This window comes from Bos mutus, chromosome 11 (genome assembly GCF_027580195.1).
Source record: "Bos mutus isolate GX-2022 chromosome 11, NWIPB_WYAK_1.1, whole genome shotgun sequence".
Lineage (NCBI taxonomy): Eukaryota > Metazoa > Chordata > Mammalia > Artiodactyla > Bovidae > Bos > Bos mutus.
This window is the reverse complement of record NC_091627.1, coordinates 31,617,444-31,642,104: the sequence shown is the minus strand read 5'-3', so window position 1 is coordinate 31,642,104 and position 24,661 is coordinate 31,617,444. Positions and strand designations below refer to the sequence as shown.

Genomic DNA, 24,661 nt, shown 5'->3' with positions numbered 1-24,661 from the left:
ATTCTGTTGTTAACTATTTTTTTTTTTTTTTTTTTTTTTTTGCTGCACTGTGTGGCATGTGAGATCTTAGTTCCCCAACCAGGGATCGAAGCTATATCCCTTGCATTAGGAGTATGGAGTCTTAACCACTGAACCACCAGGGAAGTCCCTTTAATGGTTTTTTAATGTGTGCTGAATTAATTAAAATCACCTTAGATAGCCAGTGGGAATTTGCTATATGACACAGGGACCTCAAACCCAGCGCTCTGTGACGACCTAGAGGGGTGGGACGGAGTAGGAGGAAGGCTCAGGAGGAAGGGGATATATGTATACCTATGGCTGATTCATGTTGATGTATGGCAGAAACCAGTACAACATTGTAAAGCAATTATTCTCCAATTAAAAATAAATAAATGAAAAAAACCCCAAATCACCTCAACTGGCATAATGTGGTTTCAAACTTTATCTTCTCACACATCATTGTCCAAATACAAACACATCATTCTTACTTTCCTATCTTTTACTCTTGTTAATACTTCTGGTTGAGGACTTAATGCAGTTCTATCTTTGTTTCAAGGCTCATTTCAAGTGCTTCCTCCCCCACTCCCCTAGGCACATTTCCCCTCTCCCTGCCCGATTTTCAAGTATCTTATGAGTTTTATTTTTCTTCTTGTTTCATACATTTATTAAATTCAGTAAGGTCCATTTTCATTGATCTGTGCCTTGCAAATAGATCCTCAGTAAATTTTATCAAGTGGGCATGTCCCATTGGGCTAGTGATACTGATGGCTGGGAATAAATTTCATGTTAATATTTGACAGATTTCTCTCTTTAAAAGGAAAACATGGATATGTATTCAAGAGTGAAAAGGCGAAGAAAGTCACTGAGAAGAAATAGTTATGGTATACAAAATCATCATGAAGTCTCTACTGAGGGTGAAGAAGAAGGTTTGTAAAGCACCTTTATGAAATAAATGCTACAAAGTTCAGGTGGGAGGAAAGAAAAACATATACAAACTATATATATATATATGTGTGTGTGTGTATATATATAGTATATTGCTGGATGGGTGATTTTTGACTTTAGAGGTCTATATTATATAATTCGGAATAATTTTTGTTCCATTGACATTTCTGAGTATTTAATTCCTTCATTTGGAAAAATGCCTTTGCTGTACGCTATGCATTGTTGTGTAATATTGATATATCTTGTTAGTAAGCTGTTGGGTAGTCCTTAAATGACCTAATCTGATGCAACATTTGCCATGGGCTGATCTGCTTGTTAGTAGGCAAGACCTCTTTTGTATTTAGGTACTTTTTAACTGGAAATCTCTGTCCATAGCCACCTAAATCTATGATTATTTGGATCTCAAATTTAGTTATGGACACAGGATGGTGAAGTTAAGAGAAAGAAAGATTGCTAATACTACTGGAGGGAGTGGTACTGCTTTTTTCTGAGGCCTATCTATCTGAGTTCTGATTTGAAGAATCCTGACTGAATTTGTCAGGCTGGATTTGGGAGTAGATGAAAGCACATTTGTCTGAGGATTATAAATTGATGACTAGTAAGATCTATAGGATTTACATTTATAGGGTTTAATTCTGTACATGTTAACTTTCTTTATTAAAATGGATTTTTAGAAGATTTGGTGTATTTTAAATGCAGTATAGTTGTTTTTCACTGGGAAATCTTATTAGTTCCTACTATTCATGTAGCTTAGCTGGATAAGAATGGGTTTATTTCTCAAATTCTGTAATTAATATATTATTAGTAAGTTTTGAAGAGTTGATATTTTTAATGAAGGTATTTTATTGAGCAAATATTATTGTTGTTACAGCTAGAACCTCTATATTGCTTCCTTTGGAGAAAATCAGTATAGGTGAGACAGATTTATAATGTGATTTTTGCCTTATTATTAACTGAACATCTTTGTAGATTTCCCTGAGGACTTGCCATGTTTAGAATTTTTTCTCATAATAAATAATGCAGTTTTTTTTTTTTTTTCCAAAAGGTAATTTTTTGAAGTTTTAAGGAAACTTATTTGGGTGCAAGTAATTTAAAGTGTTATTTACTTAAGTAATATTGCATTTGCTAATTTTCTCATGAGTAAAATGTAAAGTCCTTTGCATTTTTAGTCTCCTGTTTCACTGAGCATCACTGATAGTTTAGTATTTTTTCCAGTGCTTTAATATGATTGTGTTATATTGAAAATCCCTGTGGTTAAAAAGTTAATCATAAAGTACATTGCATTTGAGGACCATAAGCTTAAACATTTTCATCAAACTCTCTTTTCTTTTTAACTTTTAATTTTATATTGAAGTATAGCTATTTAACAATGTTGTGATAGTTTTATGTGGATAGCAAAGGAACTCAGCCATACATATACATGTATCCATTCTCCTCCAAACTCCCCTCCCATCCAGGCTGCCACATAATGTTGAGCAGAGTTCCATGTGCTATACAATAAGTCCTTTTTGGTTATCCATTTTAAATATAGTAGTGTTTCACCAGACTTTTAAACTGTAAATAGATGTCACATCATAGCTATAGCAAAATCACTTTTTAAAAATAAAGGATTTATGTACATTATAATTTATTTTTAAAGTGTATAGCCAGGTAAATTATAAACTGATCAAGAAATAAACTATTACCAGTACCCTAGAAATCTGCTTTCATACTCTCTCCCAATCTCTGCCTGAATTTTTCTACCAAAAATGTAACTAATCTGTGTTTACCTGTTATCAGTGGGCCTAGTAACCATTACACTGCCAACAAAAATTACTCTTGTAACATTAGTAATTATCTTTTAAGCATATTTTTTTTGAACTATCAAGTAGTATGTGAATGCTAAATAACTGTATTCAGTGGTTGATTGGGCATTGAATGGAGTTTGCTGTAATAAAGTTTTGAATCATATTCTATTATTGCTTTATATGTCCAAAAAGATAATACAAAAGATTGAAAAGTCATAGGTGAATCAAGAGCTCAATTGTGATCATATTGATATATTTAGCAGAGAACTATATTATTTGTAGGAAAGGCATTTTCTTTTACATCTATCTAGTTTCATTTTTAATTGCATTGATTTATGCTGTATCATACCATGTTGACACTTTTAAATGTCACCTGTATAGAAAAAGATAAAATATAAATATTCAGTTTTAGAGTAGACCAATCCTTGTAGATTAAAGCAGTTTTTTTTCCTTTTTCTTTTTGTGTGTGGGAAACTAGAATCTCAAGAGGAAGATGGAGATATAGAGGTTGAAGAGGCAGAAGGAGAAGAAAATGATAGGCCATATAATTTGAGACAAAGAAAAACAGTGGATCGATACCAAGCACCTCCAATAGGTAAGAGATTCTAAATAACTTCTTTCCTTTTTGTGGTTGAGTAGCTTATTCTGCTCTGTTCCTTAAAAAAAAATTAGTGTTGTTGAATTTAAAAGAATGAAATCTCTTACAGATTCTGTATATCTTTTCTTATGTATGCTTCTGTTCACACACATGACTGAATGTTGGAGGATACAACTGGAATATAGAATTACATAGTGTATGCACATTTTATTTAAATAACCCTAAATTTAAAAATAAATACTGCTTATACTTTTGTATTACTTTGTTGTTCATTGAGTACTTTCATTTGCAGCAGTTCTTTAGGGCAAGCCTCTCTGTGTTCCAAGTGGTTAAGTAATTTAAGCTAAAGTCACAAAAGGGCAGCTTAGCCAGTAAGCTAGGTTTGTGTTTTGTTTTAGTCTTAAGAAGGAAACAATTTATCCTAACACTTTAAAATCTGATGACAAGTAATCAGTTCCATAGGTTCTGTTTTATTGACTATTTCCCCAGCTCTTGGGAAATTCCATCATGATTGATTTCCTTCAGTTTTTAGAATATTGAAATTTAGTTCACATATCATTAAATTTGCCATTTTTGCCAGGCTTTCCTTATTTTTTATCTGTACAATTTATGAGTTTTTAGTATATTCACAAGGGTGTGCAGTCATCACCGCTGTCTAATTCTGGAATATTTTATTACTTCTATACTTCCGTCCCCCCAGCCCTTGGCAATCACTAATGCACTTTCTGTCTCCATCGATTTACCTATATGTGACCTTTTGTGTCTTGCTACTTTCATTTAGCATAATGGATCATCTTATTCAAACTCTCATAATCTAAAGCAGTGATTGATTCTCTGGAAATATCAAAGTTACCTCACTAAAAGCTCGCTGAAGTATGTAGACATTATTCTGCTTCAGTTAGGAATCACTGTCACAGATAGCCCTGATAATAATAGGACAGGTGTGTTAGGACAGAGAAAAGATTGTGAGCCATTTTATTAGTGTTTTTTTTTTTTTAAAGCTTTATTGAGGTATGAGTTATATGTAATCCATTGCCATTCCATATGCTTCATGTACACAATTTGGCAAGTTGGAAATACCTTAGGGATTTACTTATGAAACTGTCACCACAGTCAAGATAATGAGCATTTTCATCAACCTCTCCACCTTCAAATTTCATTCTGCCTGCTTATAATCTACTCCTAACCCTTGTGGCTCAGCTGGCAAAGAATCTGCCTGCAATGCGGGAGACCTGGGTTTGATCCCTGTGTTGGGAAGATCCCCTGGAGAAGGCAACAGCTACCCACTCCAGTATTCTGGCCTGGAGAATTCCATGGACTGTATAGTCTGTGGGGTCGCAAAGAGTTGGACACGACTGACCATTTCATTTCATTTCAACCTTCTTTTGCCTCCTTCTCCCAACCCTCAGGCAGTGACTTATCTTACCTGCTTTCTGTCACCATGGATGAATTTACATTTTCTCAAATTTTATATATAGTATAGACTCTTTTTTGTCTGACTTATTTCACTCAGTACATAATGGTAAGACTCATCCATGTTGTTGACTATGACAGTAGTATTTTTCTCTTTATTGCTGAGTAGCATTCCATTGGATGGGTATATCACAATTTGTTTACCCATTCATTTGTTTATGACATTTGGATTGTTGACATTTCTGGTGTCTGGGTATTATAAATACATAAGTTGTTATGAACATATGTTTGCAAGTCTTTGTTTGGACATATGTTTTCATTTTTCTTATAAATACCTAGAAGTAGAAGGCTGGGTTTTTTAATTAGGTGTATGTTTAACTGACTAAGAATTACCAAACTCTTCCAAAGTAATTATACCATTTACATTCTCACTAACAGTGTATGGAATCCCTTGGCAGTAGTTATATGGTAAAGAATCTGCCTGCAATGTGAGAGACCTAGATTCGATTCCTGGGTTGTGAATATCTTTTGGAGAAGGGCATGGCAACCCACTCCAGTATTCTTGCCTGGAGAATCCCATGGACAGAGGAGCCTGGTGGGCTACAGTCCATGGGGTCGCAAAGAGACGGGCACGACTGAGCAATTAATACCAACAGTGTATGAGTATCAGTTGCTTCCTATTCTTGTCAACATTCAGTTCTGTTCAGTCGCTCAGTCGTGTCTGACTCTTTGTGACCCTATGAATTGCAGCATGCCAGGCCTCCCTGTCCATCACCAACTCCAGGAGTTCATTCAAACTCACGTCCATTGAGTCAGTGATGCCATCCAGCCATCTCATCCTCTGTCATCCCCTTTTCCTCCTGCCCCCACTCCCTCCCAGCATCAGAGTCTTTTCCAATGAGTCAACTCTTTGCATGAGGTGGCCAAAGTACTGGAGTTTCAGCTTTAGCATCATTCCTTCCAAAGAAATCCCAGGGCTGATCTCCTTTAGGATGGACTGGTTGGATCTCCATGCAGTCCAAGGGACTCTCAAGAGTCTTCTCCAACACCACAGTTCAAAAGCATCAATTCTTCGATGCTCAGCTTTCTTCACAGTCCAACTCTCACATCCATACATTACTACTGGAAAAACCATAGCCTTGACTAGATGGACCTTTGTTGGCAAAGTAATGTCTCTGCTTTTTAATATGCTGTCTAGGTTGGTCATAACTTTCCTTCCAAGGAGTAAGCGTCTTTTAATTTCATGGCTGTATTCACCATCTGCAGTGATTTTGGAGCCCAGAAAAATAAAGTCTGACACTGTTTCCACTGTTTCCCCATCTATTTGCCATGAAGTGATGGGACCAGATGCCATGATTTTCGTTTCCTGAATGTTGAGCTTTAAGCCAACTTTTTCACTCTCTTCTTTCACTGTCATCAAGAGGCTTTTGAGTTCCTCTTCACTTTCTGCCATAAGGGTGGTGTCATCTGCATATCTGAGGTTATTGAGATTTCTCCCGGCAGTCTTGATTCCAGCTTGTGCTTCTTCCAGCCCAGTGTTTCTCATGATGTACTCTGCATAGAAGTTAAATAAACAGGGTGACAATATACAGCCTTGACATACTCCTTTTCCTATTTGGAACCAGTCTGTTGTTCCATGTCCAGTTCTAACTGTTGCTTCCTGACCTGCATATAGGTTTCTCAAGAGGCAGGTCAGGCGGTCTGGTATTCCCATCTCTTTCAGAATTTTCCACAGTTTATTGTGATCCACACAGTCAAAGGCTTTGGCATAGTCAATAAAGCAGAAATAGATGTTTTTTCTGGAACTCTCGGTTTTTCGATGATCCAGTGGATGGCAATTTGATCTCTGGTTCCTCTGCCTTTTCTAAAACCAGCTTGAACATCTGAAAGTTCACAGTTCACGTATTGCTGAAGCCTGGCTTGGAGAATTTTGAGCATTACTTTACTGGTGTGTGAGATGAGTGCAATTGTGCTGTAGTTTGAGCATTCTTTGGCATTGCCTTTCTTTGGGATTGGAATGAAAACTGACCTTTTCCAGTCCTGTGGCCACTGCTGAGTTTTCCAAATTTGATGGCATTAGGTGTGGTCATTTTTTAAAATTAATTTTAATACATATTTATTGTAGTTTTAGTTTACATTTCGCTAATGACTAGTGAAGTTTAGCATATTTTTATGTGTTGATTTGCCAAGATTATCTCTGGTGAAGTATTGAAATCTTTTGCCCATTTTTTCAGTTCAATTGTTTGTTTTTTTATTACTGAAAATTTGAGAACTCCTTATGTACTCTTGATATCAGTCATTGTGATTTACAAATATTTTCTCGGTAGCTTCTTGAAAAAAATTCTCAATACTATCTTTCAAAGAGCAGAATTTGTAATTTTGATGAATTTTAGTTTATCAAAACATTTTAATGGATTAGGCTTTTGGTGGTGTGTCAAAGAAATCTTTGGTTAACCTAAAGTCACAAAGATTTAGTTTAACATTTTTTTTTTTGAATGTTTATTTGCAGCTTATAGTGTTTACCACAAAGTATTTATTTTTGTTGTGCTTCCTTTAGACAGCATTTAGAACCTGAAGACAGCTTTTATTCAGAAAATTAACAGAAGTAATTTCTGCTTCTTTAATATATCAGTTTATCAATTTATTATTAATTATTTCTGTATTGTCTTTTTTTTTTTTCAAGTACCAGCTCATCAAAAAAAGAGGGAAAATACCCTTTTTGATATTCACAGATCTCCAGCAAGAAGAAGTCATATCAGGTATATTCTGTTAGTTTTTGAAAGGAGGAAATATTTCCATCTATCATTTAGATATCTCCTTAAGTACTACATAGTATAATGCATTACATTGAGGATATAGGTTTTAATGTCATTAATGATAATGCCAGTGAAAACTAAATAGCATCTTCTTTAATTAGTCACTAATAGTTTTTACCCTAAGTGTGACTGTTATTTTCCTGATTCAGTTTGCCAGAAATGATTATTGTTTTAACAATTATGTTCCCTAAAGCTACACAGCTTTCTGGTCTCTTAGTAAGTTGAGTCTAGAGACTCACATTGCATTCATTGGAAGAATTGATTCAGTTAGTCTTTGCTACTTTTAGTTTCCTTTTGCCCTTTCAATTAGATGTACAAAGAGGCGTTTTGATTTTGAAGGACTGTCTTCTCTACTGTGTTTTCTGAAAAGGTAATCGATTCCCCATGGCTCAAAAATGAAATAAACATTAAAAGCTGTTTTCTAGTCTCAGTAGCCTCTCAGTATCCCATAGAAACATTTTTATTAGATTGTATGTCCTTAGAGAATATGTTCATACATATATGTGTGTGTGTGTGTGTGTATATATATATATATATATATGTGTACCAATACATATATTGATTGTTATCCCTTCTTTTTACCCAAAATATACTGTGCACATTGTTCATACCTTGTTTTTTCACTGGATTTGTTTTCACTGTCTTTTCATTTAAGTATAGCAAAATTTCACATTTATAGTTCTATAACATTACTGTATTTAATATAGATATACTGTAATTTTAAAATTATTTCTTTATTGAGAGTCAGGTTGTTTTCACTGTTTTGCTATTACAGTGTATGGTTTATAATGCATACCCTTGCATAATCATCTTTTACATGTGTACAAATATGTCTGTAGGATAAACTTATGGAAGTGGAATCTCTGAGTTAAAGAGAATGTGAAATTGTAATTTGATGACCTTCAATGCTGTTGAATCAGCTTGTGGTCCACCCTGCAATGTATGAAAGTCCCTACTTCTCTGTATTTCTGCCAGCAAAACGCATTCTCAAACTTTTGGATTTTTGCCAGTCTGAGACTTGAAAAGGAAATCTTGGTTTATTTTTGAATCTCTTAACAAGAGTATTTTTTCCTGTATTTTTAAAAGACATTTACTTTTTTCCCCCTGAAATGTCTGTAAAGTATGCCTATTTTATAATAGATTCTTGCTCTTTTTTTTAAACTATTGCTAATTTATAAAATTATATGACCATGTGAATCTGCTTGCTTTTAATCTACTTTTAGTAGGTATGACCTAAATCAAATCCCTTATGATTATACAGTGGAAGTGACAAATAGATTCAAGGGATTAGATTTGATAGACAGAGTGCCTAAAGAACTATGGATGAAGGTTTGTGACATTGTACAGGAAGCAGTGATCACAACCATCCTCAAGAAAAAGAAATGCAAAAAGGCAAAATGGCTGTCTGAGGAGGCCTTCCAAATAGCTGAGAAAAGAAGAGAAGCGAAAGGCAAAGGAGAAAAGGAAAGATATATCCATTTGAATGCAGAGTTCCAAAGAATAGCAAGGATACATGAGAAAGCCTTCCTAAGTGAACAATGCAAAGAAATAGAGTAAAACAAGAGAATGGGAAAGACTAAAGATCTCTTCAAGAAAATTAAAGATACCAAGGGAACATTTCATGCAAATATGGACACAATAAAGGACAGAAACATTATGGACCTAACAGAAACAGAAGATATTAAGAAGAGGTGGCAAGAATATACAGAACTATACAAAAAAGACCTTAATGACCCAGATAACCATGATGGTGTGATCACTTACCTAGAGCCAGGTATCCTGGAGTGTGAAGTCAAGTGGGTCTTAGGAAGCATCATTATGAACAAAGCTAGTGGAGGTTGTGGAATTCAAGCTGAGCTACTTCAAATCCTAAAAGATGATGCTGTGAAAGTGCTGTACTCAATATGCCAGCAAATTTAGAAGACTTAGCATGGCCACTGAACTGGAAAAGGTCCATTTTCATTCCAATCCCAAAGAAAGGCAATGCCAAAGAATGTTCAAACTACCACACAATTGCACCATCTCACACGCTAGCAAAGTAATGCTCAAAATTCTCCAAGTGAGGCTTTTAGCAGTACATGAACCGAGAATTTCCAGATGTTCAGGCTGTATATGGAAAAGGCAGAGGAACCAGAGATCAAATTGCCGAATCCGTTGGATCATCGAAAAAGCAAGAGAATTACAGAAAAATATCTGCTTCTGCTTCATTGACTACCCTAAAGCCTTTGTGTGGATCACAACAAACTGTGGAAAATTCTTTAAGAGATGGGAATACCAGATCACCTTACCTGCTTCCTGAGAAACCTGTATGCAGGTCAAGAAGAAATAGTTAGAACTGGACATGGAACAATGGACTGGTTCAAAACTGGGGAAGGAGTACATCAAGGCTGTATATTGTCACCCTGTTAATTTAACTTATATGCAGAATATATCATGTGAAATGCTGAGCTGGATGAAGCAAAAGGTGGAATCACTTTCAGTAACCTCAGATATGCAGATGACAATACTTTTATGGTAGAAAGTGAAGAGGAACTAAAGAGCTTCTTGATGAAGGTGAGAGGAGAGTGAAAAAGCTGGCTTAAGACTAAACATTCAAAAAAACAATGATCATGGCATCTGGTCCCATCGCTTTATGGCAAATCTATGGGGAAACAATGGGAACCATGACAGACTTTATTTTCCTGGGCTCCAAGATCACTGCAGATGGTGACTGCAGCCATGAAATCAAAGCCTTTGCTCCTTGGAAGAAAAGCTATGACAAACCTAGGCAGCGTATTAAAAAGCAGAGACATTACTTTGCTGAAAAAGGTCCATATAGTCAAAGCTATGGTTTATCCAGTAGTCATGTATGGGTCTGACAGTTGGACCATGAAGAAGGCTGAATGCCTAAGAATTGATGCTTTTGAACTGTGGTGCTGGAGAAGATTGAGAGTCCCTTGGAGTGCAAGGAGATCAAACCAGTTAATCTTAAAGGATATCAGCCCTGAATATTCATTGGTAGGACTGATGCTAAAGCTGAAGCTCCAGTACTTTGGCCACCAGATGTGAAGAGCTGACTAATTAGAAAAGACCCTGATGCTGGGAAAGATTGAAGGCAGGAGGATAAGGAGATGACAAAGGATGAAATAGTTGGATGGCATCACTGACTCAATGGATATGAGTTTGAGCAAGCTCCAGGAGTTGGTGAAGGACAGCGAAGCCTGGTGTGCTGTGGTCTATGGGGTTGCAAAAAGCCAGACACACCTGAGTGACTGAACAACAAGTAGTTCTTTCTTTATGTAGTATAGTAGTCCTTTGTCACAAATTGCCAGTCTTTTTTCTCAGTTCTTAGTTCGTGTTTTAACTTTGCTTTTGGTTGTCTTTACCAGAAAGTTTTTATTTTTATGTAATCAAATTTATCAGCCTACTATTTTTTTTAGAGGGGCTTCCCAGTTGACCCAGTGGTAAACACTCTGCTTGCCAAGCAGAAGATGCAGGTTCAATCTCTGGATCAGGAAGATGCCCTGGAGAAGGAAATGGCAATCCACCCCAGTATTCTTGCCTGGGAAATCCCATGGACAGAGGAACCTAGTGGGCTCCTGTTTAGAAGAGCCTGGTGTGCTACAGTCCACGGGGTTGCAAAGAATTGGACGTGACTGAGTGACTGAACAACAATTACAATATTTTTAGATTTTGAATTATAGTTAGAAAAGCCTTCCCAAATCCAGAGTGTTAAGGAAGTTCACCTTTGTTTATTTTTATTTTATTTAATTTAGAATACTGATGGTTTTCTTTTTTAAAATTTTTATTGGAGTATAGTTGATTATAATGTTGTGTTAGTTTCAGGTGTATAGCAGAATGAATCAGTTATGCATATAGCACCTTTGTTTATTTTTAATGTTTCATATTTTACTCTACTTTTGATCCATCTGAATTTTATTCTTGTGTGAGATTTGTAGTATGGATCCAGCTTTTTTCCCAGGTGGAAAATGAGTTTTTCCAACCTCATTTATTGAGTGAATCTGTGTTTTATCCATTGATTACAGTTGCCACATTTATTACCGAATTATGTATAATGTATAAATATTATATTACATAAAAGATGTCCTTGTCAATTTTTTTTCTTTATTCTTATATTTTTTCTCAGATGGCTGTTTGTATATATGCAAACAGTTAATTTCTGTATATTAATTGTACCCCACTTCTTTATTGGGAATGCCTCTAGCAAATCCTCTGTAAGATTGATGCTTAAGAAAGATATATTTTATATTTTAGACAATTCGTGGTTGTTAATAATCTTGTCATTGAGGCTTAGAGGATTTTTGTTTTGTTTTGTTTTTTTGGTGGTTGTTTTTGACTATGCTTCATGGCTTGTAGGATCTTAGTTCCCTGACGAGGGATTGAGCCTGCATCCTTGGCAGTGAAATCTCAGAGTCCTAACCACTGGCCTGCCAGGAATTCCTGGACATACATTTTTATTTCTCTTGAGTATATCCCTTGGGGTAGAATTACTGGGCCATGTGATAACTTTATGGTTAATCATTTAAGAACTGCTTGAATGTTTTCCAAAGTGGACTATACCATTTTACATTCTCTCCATCAGTGTATAGGGTTTCCAGTTTTTCATATTCTCTTCAAAGCTTAATATTGTCTGACTTTTTGATTCTGGTCATCCTGATGAGTATAAAATGTATCTCATTATAATTTTTGATGATATGAGGCATATTTTCAAGTGCTTATTGGCCATTTTAATACTTTCCTTTGAGAACTGTCTTTGTGTCCTGTGCCTATTTAAAAATTGGGTTGTCTTTTTCTTACTGACTTATAAGGGCTCTTTATATATTCTGTATTCAAATTCCTTATCAGATACTTGATTTGTAAATATTTTATCCTGTTTCGTGGGTTGTGTTACTATCTTGATGATGTTCTTTGAAGCAAAAAGAACTTTAATTTTGATGAGGTTTAATTTATCTTTGTTGTTATTGTTCATGTTTTTGATGTCGTATCTAAGAATGCATTGCCAAATCTGTGGTCATGAAGATTTATTCCTGTGTTTTCTTCTAAGAGTTTTATAGATTTAGCTCTATGTTTAGGTCTTTGATCCATTTTGACTTTCTTTTGTGTATGATGTGGCCCCTTCCCTTTATGGTCCATTCTGCTTTTTGTGATATTGTGATACATTTTATAAACCTAGCAATTTGTTATTAGAATTATTTTTATAATTCTGTTTTATTTAAAAAGATTAGAGAATAAAGGCAATCAAGTATATGTTTATAGATTTTGGATAATAACTTTTATTTTATTTTTCTGGGTCTCTTTGTTTGTTCTTGTGAATTCAAGTAATCATCTGGAGTCATTTCTTTAGCCCAGTATGTACACTGTTGCTTCTGATCACCTCATTAGAGCTGATGTATTATATTTTTATATATTAGGCTCACAACACACACACATAGAGTAAATGAACTTGAAAACAGGCATTTTTTCTTAAGGAGGGAAAGAAGTTAGAAAGTAAAATCAAAATTGCAAAGATTGAGTAGGTAACTATTTCAACAGTCTTCCTAAGGTCTTGGGAAACATTAAAATCTGATACAGGATGAAATGAAAAGACTCCTATTAATCAGGAGAAGGAATATTAGACATGTTAAAAGTCTTAATGAGCTGGGGAAAATCTGAGTTTTCTATTGAGGGAATTGGAGTTGAATAGATATGCACAGGGTATACACCATCCTTGAAGGCCATTCTGAGTTTCAAGTAAATTAATTTACAATGATTCCATTTTGTATGATACCATATTTTCTAGGTATCTTAGAGGTGTCATCAATTATTTTAATAATTAGATTTATTGAGTATTGTTTTTCCTCAAGGATTTTACTTTGATACTTTCATTCCATAGTAGTTATGATTGTAAACTTTTCTTCAAAAGTATGTTTTACAAGAAATTCAGACAAGATATAAGTATCTTAAATCAAAAGTGGAAACTCTTGTCTTCCTATAAACTGATGTATTATTTTTTTTAGCATATGTACTATTTCTGATTGTTTGGAAAATGGGAAAATAAGAGAAAAGGATAAGCTTTCTTTTCTAAGATTTTGATATTATTTATCAATCAGTGATAGACATTCCCTAAATTTGGATGCAAATTAAATTTGTTGTTTGATGGCTTTCTAAATTACCCTATTTAAAAAATTATAGCCTCATTCTCCTCCTGTTTTTTTTTCCTTCTGTTGAAAATTGCATGAGTATAAGGATCTTAATAAATATTTGCCAAATGAATGAGTGAATGTATGTATTTTATACCAAGCTAACAGTAGATGTGGTGCTCAGAATTTTGCTTTTTAAAAGCCCTTTGCTGCTGTAATGATTTTAAGGATTTTACTCTCTTTAAATAGGAGAAAGAAGCATGCTATTCACAGTAGTGACACAACTTCTTCTGATGAAGAACGATTTGAAAGAAGGAAATCAAAGAGCATGGCAAGAGCAAGAAATAGGTTAGTAAATTTTTAATTGTTACTTCCATGGTAGAAAAAAGGAATAACAGTTTAAACTTTGTGATTCTTACCTGTACCAGTATTTTGCTCACAGTGATACTCAACACATTAGAGTAATACACTAACTTGGTTTTTACATAGTAATTTTTAGAGTAGAAATCTAACCATGGGAAACTTCCCATAAATTACTTAACTGTGTTAGTATTCAATAAAACAGTGTGGGAAGATAAAGATAGAACCAGGGGAAGAGTCCAACCTCTATGACAGTCTCTTGTTCAGTAAAGAAAGAAAATGAAAGTGAAGTCACTCAGTCGTGTCCGACTCTTTGCGACCCTGTGGACTATAACCTACCAGGCTCCTCTGTCCATGGGATTCTCCAGGCAAGAATACCAGAGTGGGTTGCCATTTCCGTCTCCAGGGGATCTTCCTGACCCAGGGATTGAACCCGGGTCTCCCGCCTTGCAGGCAGACGCTTTAACCTCTGAGCCACCGGGGAAGCCCACTCCTCTAATCCAAATCCATTTAATGAGGCTGATTTTAGATGCTTAAAATGATGATAGCACTCAAGAGTAAGACTTGATTTTAAATAGAATTATTTCAGGAGTCCTTGGGTTTTGTTGGAAACCTTGTTATAGTTTTGGTTTAGTGAATGCCTCTGGTGATCTTTGCTTAAGTAGAATGACTCATTATTACATGGCTCAATAAAATCTTAAGAGTTTTCAGCGGGGAAGGGAATCAATGTTTTGCCTATTAGAGCATCAAATTATAATTTATCCTTTAAAATTTAAGTTAATGTTCTAGCTTATATGTACAATATGTACAATATTTAAAATAATATTTAGAAATTTTATATTTAGCAAAGCATTTCTATACTTTAGCATTATAAATTTACTGTAGAAATATCAAGTTTTCAGTTAGCTGGTCTTGGAAACAAGTTTGGATTGGTGTAGATTATATGCTAGAAAGAGTTCCTTGTGTGGATGACAGAAAGAAAGTGTAGGAAAATCTAAGTTTAAATAAAAGAGTATAATGCCTCTTTAATCTGAACTATTCTGATACCTGCTTTGTAAGTTTTTAAAGTAAGTTCAGATTCAGAAATATCAGTGAAGTTACATTCATTATAGAACCTATACTTTTTTGAGGCTATTTATGTCATCTTTTGGTGTTTATGCAATATTTAAAAGAGGCAGTAGGTTGTATTTTCTTAGGGATAATTAAATTAATATTGTATAGGATTTTGAGTAGCTAAAGATGTATTTTAAGGTACCGACACAAAAAATAAGGCTTAATTTTAAAAACAGGATCTAATATTGGTTTCTCTTGAATTAAAAGAAAGGAAACTTATTTCTTCAATCATGTATTCTGAATTGATATACATAATAACTAAGGATAAATTTAAATATTGTATTAAAGCTTGAGTTTATTTAATGTCATATATAATATTAATAGTGTATATATAGTAGGTCTATTTTTATTTTGTACTTATAGAATATCAGGTTTGTTAAGTTTTCTTATTTAGACTAGGTTGGACTCTTTGGGCAAATAAATTCATGACCTTAATTGCTTTGTCTTGTGAATAAATTTATTTCTGATCTATTGAAAAGAATTTAGGAAAAGTAGATCGAAAATATGAAATCTCTTGTCATTTTCTGGGTTATGAGAAAAGGGAGAAAGATAAAAATGTGTCAAAGCAGATGGCATAAACAGATGGAGAGATATTCCATGTTCCTGGGTAGGAAGAATCAGTATTGTGAAAATGGCTATACTACCAAATGCAGTCTACAGATTCAGTGCTATCCCTATCATATTACCAATAGCATCTTTCACAGAACTAGAACAAAAAAATTTTACAATTCATATGGAAACACAGAAGACCCATAGCCAAAGCAGTCTTGAGAAAGAAGAATGGAGCTGGAGGAATCAACCTTCCTGACTTCAGATTATACTACAAAGCTACAGTCATCAAGACAGTATGGTACTGGCACAAAACCAGAAATGTAGACCAATGGAACAAGATAGAAAGCCCAGAAATAAACCCATGCACCTGTGGGTACCTTATTTTTGACAAAGAAGGCAAGACTATGTAATGGGGCAAAGACAGCCTCTTCAATAAATAGTGCTGGGAAAACTAGACAGCTACATGTAAAAGAATGAAATTACAATGCTTTCTAACACCATACACAAAGATAAACTCAAAATGGATTAAAGACCTAAATGTAAGATCAGAAACTATAAAACTCTTAGAGGGAAACATAGGCAGAACACTCGATGACATAAATCAAAGCAAGATCCTCTATAACCCACCTCCTAGAGTAATGGAAATAAAAACAAAAGTAAACAAGTGGGACCTGATTAAACTTAAAAGCTTTTGCACAGCAAAGGAAACTATAAGAAAGGTGAAAAGACAACCCTCAGAATGGGAGAAAATAATAGCAAATGAAACAACTAAAAAAAGGATTAATTTCCAAAATATACAAGCAGCTTATACAACTCAATGCCAGAAAAACAAAAACCCTATCAAAAAGTGGGAAAAAGACCTATACAGACATTTCTCCAAAGAAGACATACAGATGGCTAACAAATATATGAAAAGATGCTCAACATCACTCATTATGAGAGAAAGCAAATCAAAAGTATAATGAGGTATCACCTCACACCAGTCAGAATAGCTATCATCAAAAAGTCTACAAACAATAAATGCTGGAGGGGATGTGGAGAAAAGGGAACTCTCTTGCACTGTTGGTGGGAATGTAAATTGATACAGCCACTATAGAAGATGGTACGGAGATTCCTTAAAGAAACTAGGAATAAAACCACCATATGACCCAGCAAATCCCACTCCTAGGCATATACCCTGAGGAAACCAAAATTGAAAAAGACACATGTATTCCATTGTTCATTGCAGCACTATTTACAATAGCTAGGACATGAAAGCAACCTAGATGTCCATTGACAGATGAATGGATAAAGAAGTTGTGGTGCATATACACAATGGAATATTACTCAACCATAGAAGGAACACATTTGAGTCAGTTCTGATGAGGTGGATGAACCTAGAACCTATTATACAGAGTGAAGTGAGTCAGAAAGAGAAAGAGAAAGATAAATATCATATTCTAACATGCTGCCATCTATGGGATTGCACAGAGTCAGACACGACTAAAGCGACTTAGCAGCAGCAGCACACATATACGGAATCTAGAAGAATCGTACTGAAGAACTTATTTACAGGGCAGCAACGGAGAAACAGACATAGAGAAGAGACTTATGGACATGAGGAGAGGGGAGGAGAGGGTGAGATGTATGGAAAGAGTAACATGGAAACATATTACCATATGTAAAATAGATAGCCAATGGGAATTTGCTGTATGGCTCAGGGATCTCAAACAGGGGCTCTGTATCAACCTAGAGGGTTGGGATGGGGAGGGAGATGGGAGGGAAGTTCAAAAGGGAGGGGATATATGTATACCTATGGCTGATTGATGTTGAGGTTTGACAGAAAACAACAAAATTCTGTAAAGCAATTATCCTTCAATAAAAAAATAAATTTAAAAATGTGTTAAAGCTTTAAAACTTGTTTATGATTTTAAGAACATGTAACTTTTTAATGTTATCTGCTTAAATTTTTATGAATTTCAGGTGTTTGCCTATGAACTTAAGAGCAGAAGATTTAGCTAGTGGTATTCTCCGAGAACGTGTTAAAGTGGGCGCAAGCTTGGCTGATGTTGATCCAATGAATATTGATAAATCAGTAAGTTTTGTAAATGGTTTTCTAGAAATACCTCTTTTTTTTTTTTTTGGTCACACAGCTTGTGGGATCTTAGTTCCCCCATCAAGGATTGAATCTGTGCTCCCTTCAATAGAAGCGTGGCGTCCTAACCACCATACTGCCAGGGGATTCCCTGAAGTATAATTTTTTGAATTCTGTTTATATATGAACTTTATATTTAAACTTCAGTTCCTGCTGAAGGCATGTATTTTGCAATCATTATCTCATAAATTAAAAAGAAACCTATATATAATTAAAATTATTTTGTACTAAACTTTCCCCCTTCTTCCCAAGGTGCGGTTTGATAGCATAGGTGGATTGAGTCATCATATTCATGCACTAAAGGAAATGGTAGTATTCCCACTTTTATATCCAGAAATTTTTGAAAAATTTAAAATTCAACCTCCAAGGTTAGTAATGCTAGATGTTTATTATTGTTATTGTTAATTTATCAAATTTCAATTAGTAATTATAAATCTAAATATTATTTATAAATATTTTATGTATATTTATTTGATATGTTCTAGCAATGAGAATTAGGAATGAAAGTTTATTATTTAGAGCTCAAAAGCTGTGGTACTTGAAGTTTATATTTCAGCATTTAAGACTCAGACATAGGATGAGATTCTTTATGCAGGCCTTGAATATACAAGTGGATTGCCCAACTAGATTTTCCTTAATTTAGTCTCCTAAATAGCATTGAGTTTGATACTATATGTTGTTTAGTCTTTGAAAGCACAATTTCAGTGAAGTGTTTAATGATGTGGTATTTTTGAAATGGTAAACTTGATAATTTATTTTTATGATCAGATTAATTGTGTCTGATCATGAGGTGGTTAGCTAGTTAACTATTAGAAAAGACTGAGCAATTATGTCAGAGGAAATTGGGTAGAATGAAATATTCTGAAGATGTACACATAGACTTAGATTTAAACTGCTTAATATCCTTTTTTATTTAAGAGATTTGGTTCTAATTTGTTACTTTTAAGGATGTAGAAAATCTTTTAAAGAGTCATCTTCTATTTGAGTGAGTTAAATGTTGGCCTGTAATTCTACAGTGGCTCTTATGAATCATAATAGAAATTTATTTACTTTTTATATGATATGATCCAATGAATATGATTATATCCATTGGATTCAGTTACTATTAAAAATAGTAAATTAAAAAAACCCATTAATGAGAAACTTTAAATAATGGAGTTATAAACAAAATATGTTATAAGCTAAAAGTAATCTTCCTCTTTAGAGAGAACAATTTTTATATTCTTTATAACTTTCTTTTATACATATATGCATATATTAAGTTTATGATTTTGCCTGTATTGTGTGCATTTAAACATTTAATATAAATGAGATTACTCAATAATGCCCTTATGTAACTTTATTTTTCGCTCTATAATATAGATACCTCATATTAATAAATATTGTATGTATTATTCTATTTGACATCATACTAGTATTTAATTTATAGATATAGTGGTATATTTGTCCCTTATTAATAGATAGCATTTAGATTTTTTAAGAAAGTCTATAACATTCTTTTGAGTATTTCTACATGATTTTGTAAAAAATGTGCAATTTCTGGGTCACAGGGCAAACGCCTTTAATATGTTGCCAAATTACTGTCTCCCCTGAGTGAGCTATTTCTTGCATCCCGAAGCTTGATTGTTTTGAGAACATTCTTGAGGGCTCTCAGCAAAGTGAGACTTTTGCCTGTGGACTACAAAATACAAAAGGCTTTGTTGGTGTCTAATAATAATCAATATACATTAACTCAAACTTATACAGGAGGTGCATACTTTTAAATTGATTATTAGTGCTAATGGTAACACTAATTTAGTTTTATTGACTCTCTATTCCTCTAGAGGCTGTTTGTTTTATGGTCCTCCTGGCACAGGTAAAACCTTGGTCGCCAGAGCGTTAGCTAACGAGTGCAGTCAGGGAGACAAAAAGGTGGCTTTTTTTATGCGAAAAGGAGCGGATTGTCTGAGTAAGTGGGTTGGTGAATCTGAGCGGCAGCTTAGGCTTCTTTTTGATCAGGTAAGTGAAGTCAGCTAATGTGAGAATATCTTCTTAATACTTAATATATTTGGTCTATAAATATTATACAGATTGTTCATAACAAGTCATATTTACCAATCAGTATGTTAAATTTAGGATCAGTAATTGGAATTTGTATGTCTTAGAGGTATTTAATAGCAGTTTCACTAGTACTAATTTAACATATTTATTGAGGTGGCAACTTGGCATATAATAAATACGATGTTAAGTGTTTTTAAGATCCCTAGATATCCCATATAGCTTATAATCTAACTGAGGGACTAGAACAAGCATAAAAAGCTAAATATCTGTGCAAGAAATATCACAAAGTATATTATTTATTTTCATGAGTTACAAATATGCTAGAAGAATTCAGTATTAAATGAATGCTTTTAAAAGACTGCATAAGGTAAATGAATATCATTTGGGCTATTGTTACTATTTATTTATAACTAACTTTAAAAATACCATTTCCTAATACTTATAAAATTAGTCCTGATATAAATTCACTTTTTAATTATTTGGGGTACTGAAGGAAGTCATTCATACATTGTAATGCAACTTATATCTTGTTATGTCTAAGGAGATTCACATGACACTTTAAAAATGCTTAGAGCAAGCATTTGTTGAATACCCATTACTGAGTTGATGTGTATCAAAGTTCTACCTAATTGGTAAAGCATTTCAAATATTATTTTTAGTTACTGTCGGTGTCCATGTTAAAGACTGCTGTGTTCTAGATAGTGGGTCTAGAAAATGGGATAAAGTAAAATTGTTAACTTCAAGGTGTTCAGTTTCTATTGAGAAGTCAAACATATGCAGTCTTCATGTTTCAAGAGGATTTCATAATAATTAGAAAATAATGTAAAATAACATTGGATTTGGGGAGAATCAGCTTGGGAATATTGGCAAATTGTCCAATGACTTAATTTTAAATTTTTGACAGTATTATATTTTTTGCAACTTGATACTGGGTGTAGGAATGTTTCTTGGTTTTATTAAAAACCATAGCATAAATCATGCTGCTTTGTTTTATGTTTTGGTTATTTTGGCTGTGAGGCATGTGGGATCTTTAACTCCCTTACCAGGGATCAAACCCACACCCCCTTCATTGGAAAGTGAAGTCTTAACCACTGGACCACCAGGGAGTCTCCATGCTGCTTTTTAAATCTGTGTTTACTTTATTCATGTTTCATTTCTATTTCTTTGTGGGCAAGAGATTTGAAATGTTTTCTTTCTTTTTTTAAAAAACTGTACCTTGTATTTTGGTATCTCTGGGGAGCCTTGGAACTAATGCCCCCCCAACAGATACTGAGGGTTGACCATACAATGTATTGGCTAAGGTTTGGCCTTTGGTGTCAGAAAAATGTTAGTTCATATCTGACTTTACTATTAAGTATATACGAAAGTGAAAGTGTTAGTCTCTCAGTCATGTCTGATTCTTTGTGACTCCATGGACTATAGCCCACCAGGCTCCTCTGTCCATAGAATTCTCCAGGCAGGAATACTGGAGTGGGTAGCCATTCCCTTTTCCAGGGGATCTTCCTGACCCAGGCATTGAACATGGGTCTCCTGCATTGCAGACAGATTCTTTACCATTTGAGCCCCCAGGGAAGCCCTATTAAGTATATAACTTTAAGTAACTGAAAGCATCTGATCCTTATTGCCTCTTCTATAAAATGGAGCAAATAATGCCTATTTAATTGGACTAATGTGAATTTTTCCTGAAAGGAAGTGTATATAATTGACTCTTGAACCATACAGGGGTTAGGGGCACCAACTTTCATGCAGTTGAAAATTGGTGTTTAATTTTTGACTCCCCCAAACTTAACTACTAACTGCCTACTGTTGATAGGAAGCCTTACCGATAATATAAACAGTTCAGTTCAGTCGCTCAGTTGTGTCCGACTCTTTGCGACCCCATGAACCGCAGCACACCAGGCCTCCCTGTCCATCACCAACTCCTGGAGTTCACTGAGACTCACGTCCATAGAATCAGTGATGCCATCCAGCCATCTCATCCTCTGTCGTCCCCTTCTCCTCCTGCCCCCAATCCCTCCCAGCATCAGTCTTTTCCAATGAGTCAACTCTTCGCATGAGATGGCCAAAGTACTGGAGTTTCAGCTTCAGCATCATTCCTTGCAAAGAAATCCCAGGGCTGATCTCCTTCAGAATGGACTGGTTGGATCTCCTTGCAGTCCAAGGGACTCTCAAGAGTCTCCTCCAACACCACAGTTCAAAAGCATCAATTCTTCGGCGCTCAGCCTTCTTCACACTCCAACTCTCACATCCATACATGACCAATGGAAAAACCATAGCCTTGACAGTTAACATCCATATTTTGTATTATGTATTGTATTCTGTATTCTTACAGTAAAATAAGCTAGAGAGAAGAAAATGTTAAGAAAAATCATGAGATTTGCAATACTGTACTATATTTACCAAAACCAAAGTTTTACATTGCCTGAATATAAGTTGAATTCTCTGTCAACCTATGTCAGTGTTGTCTTATATAATACAAAACTCTGTGGATGTTATACATATTATACTATACATCAAAAATGAAAAAATAATATGAAAAAGAAACTCATATTTATTAGGTATCACGATTCATGCATTGATAACAAAGAAACAGCTTTAAATCCTGGTGCTCATTTCTCTTCTTTACTAATAAATGTGAATGGGGCACTGTTGTCTGCATTAAAAACCTGTTCAGACAGATACTCTTTCTCATCAGTGGTTTTTTTAATGGTGTCTGAAACTTGTCTGCTGCCGCTTGGTCAGAAGAAGGTACCTCTTCTATTACCTTGACTGTTTTTTAGTTTTTAAAATATAGTTTTTTCAGAGGAAAATGGCATAGCCAATTGGAAAACTACTTAATCTTCAACCCCAATTTTGTTTTCTTTAAACTTAGAAGTAACTTTTGTTGTTGTTTAGTTGCTAAGTCGTATCTGACTCTTTGTGACCCCATAGACTATAACCTGCTAGACTTCTCTGTCCATGGGATTTCCCAGGCAAGAATACTGGAGTGGGTTGCCATTTCCCTCCAGGAGATCTTCCTGATTCAGGGATTGAACATGTCTCTTGAATTGCAGGCAGATTCTTTTCCTCTGAACCACCAGGGAAGCCCTAGAAATGACTTAGTAATTTATTGTTTTAAACAAACTCCCACTTTCACTTTTAAAGTTTACCATCTACTCATGATGAATCCTTCCCAGAAGATTGCTCCAGTGTGTATTTCCAGGTCCTCGCTTTGTTCCTTTTACCAAAAAATGCAAAACACAATTCCATTGTGCATCTTTAGGGCTCCAGTCATCAAAAATAGGGGAAAAAAATCTTTGAAATAGCCAATCAAGTTGAATTTAAAAAATCCACATGATTGCAGATGGGTTGGGGCAGGAATCCACTCCTGTGTTCTTGGTCATCTGATACCACTCCATGAATCCTTGTAATTCACCCTCCCTATCCTGAGCACATATGATTTGAATCCAGTGATCTAGCTTCAAGGATTGGGGTCCAGTGAGCCCTCTCTAGTCCAAACCTCTCTCTAAAATTATTGTCATCCTTTGTTGGTGTTAATTTCTTCAGGTTTAGATTCTTCACCTTCCTTTTGCTTTAAGTTTTCATAGAATGACCTTGCTTTTTCTTAAATTATATTAGAGTTTATAAGAATGTTTTTCTTATATCCTTACATGGAAGCTAATTAAAATGTCATTAACATAAAATAGTCTGTTATATGATAAAAGCAATATGAATAGTGTGTTTAAATGTGTTTAATAGTATGTTTAAAATACATGTATTTGTATGTGTGTAAATGACATGTATGGCAGAATAAACAAATTGAAAACTGTTGTGATTGGAGACTGAGGAGATAGGAGCTTTTCTTTTTCCTCTATAATCTTTCTTACCTGCTGCATGTTGTACCATTTGCTTATATTATCTATTTACTTCTGTTACTTATTAAAAAAAATAGTAATTAAAAATGAAAACTAATACAATACTTGTTTTCTTTTTATCCTAGGCATATTTGATGAGACCTTCTATAATATTTTTTGATGAAATAGATGGATTAGCTCCAGTTCGCTCTAGCAGGCAAGATCAGATCCACAGGTAATATTTTCTAATCTGATTATGTTGAGTTCATATGTTGACATAGTACTAAGACTTAACCCTTGAATTAGTGCTATGAGGCTTGTAAGATGCGAACTGTTTCCTTGATGAAGACGTCTTTCTTATAACGTGTGTGCATGAGTGTGTGTGTGTGCATGTGTGCACTCAGTCACTGTTGTGTCTGACTCTTTGTGACCCTGTGGTCTATTACCCACCAGGCTCCACTGTCCTCTGATGTTTGTAGATAGGATTTTCCTATTTTGAATTGAGCTGCTTAAATTTGTGAGCTTCTAATTTTCATCATAGCTGTAATGTTTTTATAATATTTTATTTCTTAAAATTTTTTTTTTGTTTCTCTTGTCCCTGTGAATATTTGTGACTAAGCTTTTGCTTGCCTTTCCCCCACCATTTGGAACCTTCATTTATATAAAATGTCTGAAATAATCAAATTCATAAATGGTACAAAATTTATCAAGTAAATACTAACAGAAAGCTACTATTGCTGTATTAGGCAAAATTGTCTGTAAGATGGAAAGCATTATTATAAATATAAAGAGGATCCCCTTAAAATGATAAAAGCTTCAACTTATTAAAAGATGTAATTGTTTAAAATCTGTAATTCCCTAATTACTATATTTCAAACTGTATAAAACAAAAATTGACAGAACTGCAAAGAAAGAGTCAAACTGATCATCATTGTGAAAGAGATCATGTAC

General features: G+C 34.5%; 1 protein-coding gene across 9 annotated transcripts in view; it reads left to right on the top strand.

The window, feature by feature from the left end:
- The window catches only part of ATAD2B (ATPase family AAA domain containing 2B), a 156,866-nt gene that overhangs the window by 23,569 nt on the left and 108,636 nt on the right, over nucleotides 1-24,661 (top strand). For 6 of the 9 annotated variants that reach the window (XM_070379174.1, XM_070379179.1, XM_070379180.1 and 3 more), the window contains exons 6-14: nucleotides 818-926; nucleotides 1,817-1,858; nucleotides 3,211-3,327; nucleotides 7,427-7,502; nucleotides 13,928-14,026; nucleotides 17,666-17,777; nucleotides 18,090-18,205; nucleotides 19,661-19,835; nucleotides 23,857-23,945. In XM_070379174.1, the coding sequence (XP_070235275.1) occupies nucleotides 818-926; nucleotides 1,817-1,858; nucleotides 3,211-3,327; nucleotides 7,427-7,502; nucleotides 13,928-14,026; nucleotides 17,666-17,777; nucleotides 18,090-18,205; nucleotides 19,661-19,835; nucleotides 23,857-23,945 (935 nt within the window). The remainder of the gene's footprint in view (nucleotides 1-817; nucleotides 927-1,816; nucleotides 1,859-3,210; nucleotides 3,328-7,426; nucleotides 7,503-13,927; nucleotides 14,027-17,665; nucleotides 17,778-18,089; nucleotides 18,206-19,660; nucleotides 19,836-23,856; nucleotides 23,946-24,661) is intronic. The other 3 variants (XM_070379175.1, XM_005895662.3, XM_005895661.3) reach the window with 1 other exon arrangement.